The following is a 12,257-nucleotide window of genomic DNA, read 5'->3' as shown; positions in this document are numbered from 1 at the left end:
AAATCATAGCATCATATAGAATCATAGAGTTGGAAGAGACCACAAGGGCCATCCAGTCCAACCCCATTCTGCCATGCAGGAACTCTCAATCAAAGCATCCCCGACAGATGGCCATCCAGCCTCTGTTTAAAGACCTCCAAGGAGGGAGACTCCACCACTCTCTCAGGGAGTTTGTTCCACTGTCGAACAGCCCTTACTATCAGGAAGTTCCTCCTAATGCTGAGGTGGAATTTCTTTTCCTGCAGTTTGCATCCATTGTTCTGTGTCCTGTTCTCTGGAGCAACAGAAAACAAGCTTGCTCCCTCCTCAGTATGACATCCCTTCAATTATTTAAACAGGTCTATCATATCACCTCTTAACCTTTTCTTCTCCAGACTAAACATCCCCAGCTCCCTAAGGCATTCCTCATAGGGCATGGTTTCAAGACCCTTCACCATTACTGCTAAAAGTTCTTTCTGACTGCACTTTTTATACTCTACATATCCCCCTCTCTCCAAACATGGTATAGCCGGCTTTGAAAAGAATATGAGTTTTGCAAAGATAGATTGCATCATTTTAAGATGCTGATACAGAATACCATTATAGATAGTGTTCTATGGCTGTATTCACATGACACAATTGCAGCAGGTTGATGCTTCCTTACTTTCCATGGCTCCCTCCTAAGGAATTCTGAGATTTGCAGTTTGGTATGGGTCATAGAATTCTCTAGTGCAGTAGTTCCCAACTTGTGCTTTAAGGAGCCCTAAAGGCTTCTCATGCACTTCTCCATGGCTGCTCCCGGAAAATGAAAGAAATAAAAATGGAATGAAATTAAAGAATAAGAATATATTCTTATATACTAAACGCCATTAACTTGTAAGACATAGGATAGGCATCACAGAAATTAGGGCTCCGTGAGTCAAAAAGGTTGGGAACCCCTGCCCTAGTGCAATCCCCTGAAACATAGTGTTAGAACTCTCTGGCAGAGAGATTTGCTAAGATTTGCAAACCCCAGGATTTCCTAAGACGGAGCCATGCCAGTTAAAGAGGTATCAAACCGTTATAATTATGGATCCAGATGGATGCATGATGGCTCTTGGGGAGTTTCCTTTCACCTTGCAATGTGTATACACCCTCTATAAAAATCCCCTTCAAGGAAAACATAGCTATTGTGGGGGGTGGGAGGTTATTAGCCTGCTCCCCTACCTGAAAGGGATATAAGGGGCTGCCTGGGTGGCTTGAGGAAATCAGCACACTCCAGAGAAAGAACCACCAACATGTCTGCAGGGCTGAGGGACTGATTAAGATGGTCCACCCTAGGAGGATTATGGATCCAGATGAATGCATGATGGCTCTTGGGGAGTTTCCTTTTACCTTGGTGAGTGATCCTGTCAAGATCTTGGCTAATCTTTGCAATAGGGAAATGGCCAGGGCAGTGGACATGATTGCTCCTAAGCATCCTCTTCCATGGAGCTAAGCAAGCAGCCTGGTTTATCTGGGAGCTGATGGCGATGAAACGAGTGGGACAGAGACTAGTGCGACAATGGTGGAAGACTCAGAGCGAGTCCAACTGAACATGTGCTAGAGCTCATTGGAAAGTCTATGCCATGGCAGTGGTGGCAGTGAAGAAATCCTTCTTCACTGCCACCATTGCATCTGCACAATGTCTCTCAGTAAAGCTGTTTGAAGTGGTCAGGGGCCTGTAACAAACAAGGAAGACCTTGAGATGAAACTGAAATGATTGCAGCAGGTATTAAATAAATTACTGTCTTGAATTTTCAAGAGTTTAGTCAATTGCATTTAGTAGGTAAGTACCCAGTGTTTCAAACTAAATTAAATTAGACTAAATTAATTTTGCCTGAAAAAGCACAAACTCTTACTTGTATTTATAGACAGGACATGAAATGTAGGTTTTACCCCATACCTTGTGACAGAGAGAGCTACCCCTTATCTTGTTTCAGCAGACAGTAATATTTCAACTGTCTTGCTGCAGAAATTATCCTAGACTTTTATTATGGATGTTTTTTAAAGTCTGAAGTAAACCATATATACCCAGACAGTGGGAAACACTGCTCTTTAACAATATTTTTACTTTCTGGCATGATCAGTAATAATGAGAAAATCTCATCATCATTTCAAATGTATGCTGCTTTTTCATGACAAGCTGTGCTCAAACATGGCTTGCTCAAACATTAGAAAATTAAAATATAACATTTCAGTATGATTCACTAACAAAAGCTCCTCAATTTAAATAACTACACAAATTAATACATTGAGATTAAAAATCCACTAATAAATCATACTGGGATCTACTTATGGAAATACAAAATTACAATCCAAATAGCATTTAAAATAATACGGGATATCCAAGACTAAATTCCCCAGCAACAACTTATCAACTCTGATAATTTCTGAGTACTTTCATTAGGAAGCAGCTTTACAGCTGGAATGACTCAAGAACCCTGCTTCCCAGACCAGATGGAAATGAACCAGACAGAGGAACTGGTGAAAAGCTCAGTCAAAATTGTGACCCAGATTCCATATTGGGGATCAATGGTTGCAAGATTTATGGGATTGGTTTAGGGAAAAAAGGTGAGTAAAGGGAGACATGATAGAAGTTGTTATATTTAGGATTGGGTATGAAGAATGTGGACAAAGAAATGCTTCTTTCCTTCTCTCATAACATGAGAACCCAATGAAGCAAGTGGTAGTCATTCAAAACAGGCAAATGATAGCATGTCTTTGAACTCACAGTCCATAGTATAACTATAGAATTTGATATCACAAGATAAAATGATGACCAACTTGGATGGCTTACAAAGGGCATTAGATCAATTAATGGATGATAAGGCTATCAAGGCCTAATAATTCTTACTGGGGTCTACTTCTGTGGAAATACAAAATTACAAACCTCTGATATTAAATCTGACATCAGAGGTGATATTCCTCTAAACATTAGTTGTTGGAGGATGTGATGGTATTCATGTCCCACTTGTAGGATCATCACAGGTATCTGGTTGGCCATTTTGGGAATAAAGGTTGAACTAAATAAGATTTTTGGTGTGATCCAGTAGGTTCTTAGGACTCAGTGGACTCATAACTGGATCACCAAAAGCATATGAGATAGGAAGACTTACAAGAACATATAATGAAGAGGTAAGGATGAATCCATAGCCAGTCCTAATCATTCATAAACATTGTCTGGAATTAAGGTTGGGACATCTGCATGTGAACGTGTAACTTGCAGGTGCAGATCTGATTTTTGGGTGCTGCAGGTGTTGGTATTCCTATTCTCTAAGCACAGCACCAAAGCCCTCTCCCAACTTACTTTAAAGCCCCAAAGTGCATTTTCTGCTTCAATGTGAACAGGTATTGTAATGATGATAACAATTCATCTGAAAAGGTAGTGTCTCAGGCTTTGGCAAAAGAGTATAGGGAAGCAGCAATATTAAGCAAAAAACCAAAAACCAACCATTGTTCTGTTAACAGGACAAATGATCCACACTGGCATGGAAGATACATTCAATTTTTAAAAAATAAAAATAAATTAAAAATAATTAAAATAATGATTGTGCATACCATAGGCTTGATTATTTTATGTATTTGTGTAAGTGTGGCAGTATGGTATTCAAATCTGATAAAATTTAACTCACATCTTTATTTTCTGGAGAAAATATGTTCTTTTACTATTTCTAAATAATAGTTTTGACCAAATAATCCATCCAAATTGCAAAGACATATATTGACTCTGAAAAGTGATAAAAACATTTGCAGTGCTAACATGTCAACATTTGTATTATTACATTACAAAAGCTTATAATTTGATCTATTGATCTGCACCCTTAATTGTCAAATCTGAGCCGTACTCTTCTATGCGACAGAATATTCATCCATTTGGAATGATGTGTTTGGGAACATAAAATCCTGGCTAGTAATATTTCTTGATTCAGTCTACTTAAAAAAGGCAAATGCAGAGTTGAATTTGTAATGGGAAAGCCATTCAAGTGGATGAGCACATTAAACTTTGCTTATGCAAGCTTTGCTAAGTGTTAGTTGTATAACTGAACAGTGATAATAAATCTGGAGGTTTTTTGTTTTTTTAAACTTGCTTCACATCTTGTATTTAAAAGTAAAGAAGAAAATGCATAAGTTCATAATGATGGCATAGTCAAATCACAGCATTGTCTGCAATAGCAGAAACCAGTTCCACAGTAAATTTTAGGCCACAGTATCTTTATTTGTGTTTGTTTGTATTTGTATCCAATTCTTCATCCACCAAGTCCAGGGCTATAACTCAGTTTATACAGAATAGAAAGTATAAGTACTAGATGGCAGGATTAAGTTGCTACCTGTATTCCAGTTCTAAAAATATTGAGGTGTTACAGGGCTGCTGTGCTTACTTGGGCTTGTCTATGGAAGGAGGCTTATGGCATTTTCTAATGTCTGCATATATTTATAATTATCCACTAATTAACATGAGTTAATTTTTCACAGACAAAAACTCAGCTGCCTGAGTCTGACTCAGAAATGGCAGTACAGCCTTTCTGTTTTCCACACAGGCATATGCCCAGAAATAGGAACTCTAGGGTCAGAAAGTTATCAATTAATTAAACATTTTCTAATGAACATGGACAACTTATCTTTTTTTTTTTTTTAGCTACAGTGATTGACTTAAGTTGCAATTTCAGCAGTAACTTAATTTCAGTATTACAGTCTTGACTAAGCTATTATTGAATGAGAGACAGGGAAAGAGCCGAGCCATTTGATACTCCTAGTTAGTTCTTTACTCAAAGGCTAGTTCTCTTGAATTTTTTGTAAACCCAATTACTATAGTATTTAAGTTAGAGAATTACAAGTTTTAGATCACAGGATCCAGCTTAAAGAGGGATGTATGTAAAAATAGAAGGTTACAAAGGTGTTGGAAAATAAAAGCAAGAGTGAATTTCCATGGGGTGGATGAGAAATGGGATGTTTAAAAATTTGTAGATGTTTCCTATTCTCCAAAGGACAAAACAGGGAAAAGAGATGGAGGTAGGAATAAAATGATGGATGGCATTTTCTGTTTCATGCTGGTCATGCTTTTAGTGCAGGCAGTTAAATTTAATTAAATGATAATTTAAATACATCAACATAAACTATAACATTAAATTTCTCCCTTTCTATGGGACACCTAATGAATTAATTGTTAGAGGTTTTTAATGATTACCTAAACACATTAATTGGCATCTGGCTCCATCCTGGCTTCTGAGGGAGAGAGAAGGTAGGCCAATCCCACCAGGCCTCCCCAAAGGAACTGAGCCCTTCCCAGAAGGCATCTGGCTCCATCTTCCACTCCCTTCCCCTTTTGTGTCATGTCTTCTTAGATTGTAAGCCTGCGGGCAGGGAACCGTCTAATTAAAAGATTGTATGTACAGTGCTGTGTAAATTTACAGTGCTATATAAATAAAGCTTAATAATAATAATAATAATAATAATAATTCTGACTCTGCCCCTGCCAAGTAAATGAGCAAGAGAAATTTCCCCCCTCATTCAGGTATATTCAGGTATATCCCTGCCTTTAAGGACACTCATTGAGAGCCATCAGTCCATAGTTTTCAGAACAAAGGATATTCATTAAGGAAGTAGATCCTGCAGAGAACTTATTTTCTCAATGTCATTAAGTATTGCCATGAAAAAGCTTAAAGGCCATGACATACTCTAAAGGTAAGTATGTAAAGAGATTTTGTAGCACCTTTGAGACTAACTGAAAGAGAGAAGTTGGTAGCATGAGCTCTGTTTCCTCAGATGCATTTGTAGTAGACTTAAGTAGACTTAAGGGATGTGGTGGCTCAAGTTTTAAGACGCTGACTCTGTTGAAGGTCTGAGTGCTATATGATAGAATGAGCTCCCATCACTAGTCCCAGCTTCTGCCAACCTAGCAGTTTGAAAGCATGCAAATGCAAGTAGATAAATAGGTACCACTCTGGTGGGAAGGTAAACAGCATTCTGTGCAATCATGCTGGCTACATGATCACAGAGTAGTCTCTGATAGTGCTGGCTCTTCGGTTTAATAATGGAGATGAACACCACCTCCTATGGTCGGATATGACTTGACAACCTTGTCAATGGGGAATACCTTTAACTTTACCTAAGGAGACTTAAGTAGACTTAAGTTTACAAAACCTCATGCTGCCAATTTCTTTCTTTCAATTAGCCTGAAAGGTGCTACAAGATCTCTCTATATAATGATTCTACAGACTAACATGGCTACATCTTTGAATTCTAAAGGTAAGGATACTCTAAACCTCCACTATTGCTTCTTATTGTCCAAATCATTCCTGAACCTAAAACTGATGATTCATGAAATCTAACCACTTTCAATGTATTGTGGAAAACAATGTGGGATATATTCTGAATATCCTAGATAGAAATATATTATGCTTCACTTTTTTACACAATATAATTTGTTCTGTTTTATCCACTGTTCATTCATTGCTGAAGGTATTTTCTGCCACATCTTGCCTTGTTCTTAAAGCTTAGGTGCTTGGTATTCAATGTGTGTGCAGATTGAAAGGATATAGCCATCTCACTGGTACTACCAAACTACATCTGACTGACATTTTTCTCAAGTATGAATTTGAGCTATGGATTGGATGTCCTTGAAGAAAGGGTGTGGAGAGTAGTCTGGCTCCTAAGCATAGAAATAAAATAAAAGTATGCTTCTCTTGTCTCATTGAGGCACACAAGCCTTTTTTAGCGAATTGACCCTTCAAGCAATTGATCTTGATCCTCAATTTGTTAAGCATCTGTCGCTTTTAAAAGAAATAATTTCTGTCTATTCTTTCATGCCAGGTAATAATGGAACCCACTTACAAAGGTACATCTAGTACAGTAGTTTGACCTTCCTTGCTGAAGCCATGTATATTATCAAGGATGCAAACAGTAACACAAAGTCACATAGATGGAGCTATTGGATTTGATTTGATTTTGTAAAGTTAATATTCATCTGACAGATGAAGTGTTATTGAAAAACATAGGACTGAAAAGTACATTGTTATGCTGATGATAAACCTACAACTCCTTCCCAGCATACAAAATGAATGGTGCCTCTCGGAGGTGATATCACCAAGTATGGTGCCTTTGGTACCTCTTGGGATCTCTTTAAACCATGTAAGTTTTTTTGTTTGAGTTTCATCTTTTATGATGCTGTATTACAAAGAGAATTACAATTAATTTGTCAGATTATACAGTTATCTGTTCAAAAAATGAAGAAGATGATTTGAGTCCTTGGATGATACGGAATGAGCCATGATTGGAAGAGAGAAAACAGAAAGAATAATTCTTTAATGTACCTACCATAAGGGGAAAGTCAGTGGAGTGGAGGATTTATTGAACTACATAACATCCGTTTGAGTTACTATTATCAAAGCAGCACAGATGGTCAGACAAAGGAGCATATAATGAAATAAATAAAAAAGAAACACTCAGTGATGTTAGAACAGATGTATCAGGCTCCTTAAATATTTCTAGAATAAATCTGTTGAATGGCCTGCTGTTCTAAACAAAAGCTATGTTACAGCATTGCAGGTTTGTCTTATTAAAAAAACGGAGAGGTTAGACACTTGAGATTTGGAGTACCTCATATTCACATGGGTTGTATATAGTGAATTTCCCATTGTTTGACCTGCTTACAGCCTGCTTGTTAGTGCTAGCCACCTCCATTTTTGTTTCCAGATATCTAACAGTCTTCTTTCTACATAAGCAGTTGCTAGTATTAAGCATTCTGTCCTCTAGTAGATTCAGAATGGGACAAAGAGATGCCAGGAATGTAAAAGGAAATTTGGGGAAAGAACAAGGAAACAGTGTGTAAAAGATGTAAAGATGGCTCACCTGACTGAAGGTAATAGCCAACTAACCCTTTCTGTCAATGAAACAGCTTTCACAGGGGGCAGGGAAAATTTCACTGGAGGGGTATGTGCAAAGTATGACAGCCTCAGTTTAGTCATCTTAGGCGTGTTACAGACCGCCTAAAAGCGGCGGTCTGCCGCCGCCGCCGGTTGCTGTGTCCAGGAACCGCAGCGGCCAAACCGCATGGTTCCCGGGTGCAGCAAAAAAGAAGTGCCAAAATGGCACTTCTTTTTGTGCCCCAGAAGTGGCGCCATGAGGCGTTAGTCGCACGCTCGTGGTGTCACTTCCACCGCACGATGTCCGGACACTATGTGTCCGCGACGTCAAAATAGCAGCGCCCGTGTAGAACGGGCGCCGCCATTTTCTATGGACCGAGTCCGTACTAGGGTTAGGGGCATCAGGAAGTGACGCCCCTTCCTAACCCTAGTATGTCCTGGGGATGTACTATATGCCCATCCGGAATGGGCATTAGTCTCTCTGTCTCCCCAAGGTTCCCCCCATCTACTCCTCAGAATCTGCTGTAGAGGGAGGGAAAGGCAAATGTGTGTGTGTGTGTGTGTGTGTGTGTGATAAGTATGAAATGCAAGTATAATTAATTATTTTGAGTAGCAACAAAGATGTAAAACAAAATATACACTTGTAATATAGAAAGCTGTTTGAAAGTATATTTTTGTGTATGATTGTGAAAGATAGGCAGTGAAGAAAGTTGACAGAAAGAAAATTAACTCATTGGAAATGTGGTGCAGGAGGAGAGATCTTGTTAACAGCCACCACATGACTTCAACCTATGTTGATCCTATGAATGAGAGACCTCCAAGTTACCTTATCATCAACAGCCCCATTCAGATCTTGCAAACTCAGGGCCATGGCTCCTTTGATCAAATCTATCCATCTGTAAAGGGGTCTTCCTCTTTTCCTACTGCTTTTACCATGCTAGCCATTATTGCCTTTTCCAGTAAGTAATGTCTTCTGATGATACAGCCAAAGTATGCAGTCTCAGTTTAGTCAACTTGGCTTCTAGGGAGGGTTAAGACTTCATTTGCTCTAGGACCCATTTATTTGTATTTTTAGTATTCCAAGGTATTTGTGCAACTCTCCTCCAGCACCACATTTCAAATTTCCCTCTCTTAGCTTTCTTCAGTGTCCATGGGCCTGTACAGACCAGCCCGAAAGGCTGGACTGTGGGAGGAGTCAGCGCACAGTGTCCTGATGATGCTTGCCCTAACACCACCCCTAGAGTGCCATGATGGTGTGCACTGCTCCAAACGGTGTGCACCATCATGACGCACCTCCAGCGCTGCATCCAAATGATGCAGCGCTGAAGGGGCACCTTATAGCCGTGCCACTGTGGCTATGGTGCCCTTTGGAGGACGCAAAAAGGAGCCGCTTTTTGTGGCTCCTTTTTGAGTCCTCCAAAGGCTGGCTCAGGGCCACGGCATGACGTTGCCGCAGTCCTAATCCAGCCAGGAAAGGGCAGCTGCAGGCCGCCCCTTTGAGGTGGTCTGTATAGCCCCCATCTTTCACAACCATACATAGAAATGGGAAATACAATGGCATAGACAATCCTGATTTTAGTATTCAATGATATATCTTTACACATGAGGATCTTGTCTAGTTACTTCGTAGCTGCCCTTTCACACCTTAGTCTTCTGATTTCTCGGCAGCAATCCCTATTTTGATTAATGACTGAGCCAAGGTATTGGAAATCTTCTACAGACATATATATCCTAGAGCAAATTAAGGCTGAATTCTCACCAGAAGCAAAGATGATTAAAGTGAGACTATTGTCTGTGTGTTTGGTTTTATTAACTGCCCTCATGATGACCTAGTAAATGAGGCACCTCCAAGATCTCCTGTCCTCAACTTGTCTGCTCAGGTCCTGCAGCCCAGGGTTCTGGCTTTTCTGACTGAGTCTATCCATCTGGTATGTGGTCTTCCTCTCCTTTTACTGCCCTCCACCTTTGGTCTTTTCTTGAGAGTCATACTTTCTTAGGATATATCCAAGGTATGATAGCCTCTGTTTAAACATCTTAGTTCCAGGGAGAGTTTAGGCCTGATTTGTTCTAGGACCCATTTGTTTTATTCTCTTGGACAAACTTTGAACATATTATGATCAAAGTCAATAATGCTCAGTAAAATGGAAGTTAATAGGAAATGAGGAAGACCACATTACATTTACTCAGGGCCTTTACAGACTGGCCTAAAAGGCTGGCCTGGGGGTAGAGTCAGGGAGCAGCGTCCTGATGATGCATGTCTGACTCTGCCCCCCGGGTGCTCTGATGCCGTGCGCTACTCCAGACAGTGCTTGGCATCATGACACACTTCCAGTGCTGCATCCAGATGACACAGCGCTGAAGGGGTGCTATATAGCCATGCTGGCGTGGCTATGGTGCCCTTTAGAGGGTAGAAAAAGGAGCTGCTTTTTGCAGCTCCTTTTTGTGACCTTGGAAGGCTGGATTGGGGCCGCAGTGTGAGGTTGCCGGGGCCCTGATCCGGCACGAAAAGGGTCAGTCTGTAGAGCCCCTCAGTCAAGGAAGCACACATTTGACTTTGTAAAATGTATCCAGGGATAACATTTTCTTTCACCAGACTCTACTCTGGCCATTTTGGTGGCCAGACATACAGATTTATGTTTTGTTTTGTTTGTTCAGCATGTTGTGGGTAGCAAGATTACCTGCTCTGCGTTGTTTTGCTGTTGACATATGCTGAGTAAGGGATTCTGATGGCAGCTGCTGTTTACATTGGCTGTTGTTGTCAAACATACCTGGCTATAGTAAGATCAGTTATAGGTCTTTCCCAGTCCAGACTTTTTTATTGCATTGTTTACTGCAAACAAGCATATGTAACTTGAAATGAAATGTCTATGTTTCTCCAGCCCTCCTTCACCATCATTCCAATGCCAATGTTGCTAAAAATGTACAGATAAACAGAAGATGTGAAGGAAAAAAGGATGGAAGGGGCGTGTGTGAAAAAACTTTATAAAAAAGTATTTCTTTGTTAGATGCTTTGTTAACTGACATTTTCCTGTAGTGTGTGAAGATACTGTTAGGTAAAGCAGTCTGATTCCATGGCTCTAATCTGCTGTGTAGATTTGGAGAATATGAGGAATCCAACTGGTTAGCAAGTGAAAATGGTTCACTTCACATGGTGCTTGTATTTTTAATGACATTAACAACATGTGTAATACTTGACTGCTCTGGGTGTATGTGAATATTGAAAGAAGATACTGATTTGAAGCATGCATGATCTCATATTAGTGCACAAGATGGTGCTCTGTGCTTGCTTCAAAAAGAAAGTGTAATATCTTTTCCATATAAAGTTCTGACATAACAGTGACATGCATAATAAGACTAATACTCCTCCTGCTAATAATACTAGATAAGCCTATGGTATTTTGTGAGAAAGAACAATGGCACAGAGCTTTCGCTAGACTGAACTGCTTAGTCTCAACTGGCATTTGATTATACAATTGAATTGGCTCCTAGCTTGATTTACACAACAGTAACAGGGCAACAATAATTTTAGCTAGCAATGCCAAAGCAGTGGAATTATTTTTGATGAGGTTTCATCCAATCCAGGAAAACAGAAGAGAAATAGTGTGTGATCTTGTTGCTATTATTAGTCCTAGGCCCCTAGCCTGACAAATAAGAATATCAAAACATTCTGGACGTAAGCTAAAAAGCATGAAATAATTATAAATGGCATAAAACATGCTTTCACTTACTTTCAAGCAAAGCTGCAGAAAGGAATGGGAAGCTTTGTGTGTTCATGTGTACACATTCAGGGAGCATCAACTTCTTGTTCTTGTTCTTGTTCTTCTTCTTCTTCCTCCTCCTCCTCCTCTTCCTCTTCCTCCTCCTTCTCCCCCTCCATCTATTTATATCCCACTTTCCCCCCAAAATTGAGACTCAAAGTGGCTTACAATTTAAATGAACAGTACAATAAAAAACATACAAACGTGAATATTAAAATAGTATTAAAAAACATAACAAACATGAAAAGAATGAAGTGCAGTTAAAAAAAGATAAAAGCACTAAACACTTAAAAAATAGTACAGTTAAGACAGTGCAACACCCCAAGTCTGTTCTTTAAAGACTTTCTGTTTTAAAAGCCTATCTGAATAAAAATGTTGTAACCTGCCAACAGAAAGACAACAAGGAGGAGGTCATTCCAGTCTCTCTGGGAAGGGAGTTCAAGAGTCTAGGGGCAGCCATCGAGAAGGCCCTCTCTTGTGTCCCCACTAACTGTGCTTGAGATGTTTGTGGGTTTTAAATGTTACTTTTTACTGGAGTATTCAAATTCTTAATTTTTGGTTTTATTGTATCTTAACATGCTTTTGCTGATTTACAGGCCCCTGGGATTAAAAAAATGGTATGACAATGAAGGGTGCA

At 39.6% G+C, this 12,257-nt stretch overlaps 1 protein-coding gene across 1 annotated transcript in view; it reads right to left on the bottom strand.

The window, feature by feature from the left end:
• The window catches only part of LOC149319459 (peroxiredoxin-4-like), a 32,559-nt gene extending 20,887 nt beyond the window's left edge, over positions 1-11,672 (bottom strand). Inside the window, exon 1 of the mRNA XM_089511754.1 lies at positions 11,591-11,672. Coding sequence (XP_089367880.1) covers positions 11,591-11,657 — 67 coding nt within the window. The 5' untranslated portion in view covers positions 11,658-11,672. The remainder of the gene's footprint in view (positions 1-11,590) is intronic.
• Positions 11,673-12,257: the final 585 nt, after the last annotated feature.

The sequence above is a fragment of the Sceloporus occidentalis genome, unplaced genomic scaffold (genome assembly GCF_023333645.1).
Source record: "Sceloporus occidentalis isolate IW3139 unplaced genomic scaffold, rSceOcc1.0.p SCAF_2, whole genome shotgun sequence".
NCBI classification, from domain to species: Eukaryota; Metazoa; Chordata; class Lepidosauria; order Squamata; family Phrynosomatidae; genus Sceloporus; species Sceloporus occidentalis.
The sequence above is the reverse complement of the archived record's forward strand: the minus strand, read 5'-3'. Positions and strand labels throughout refer to the sequence as shown.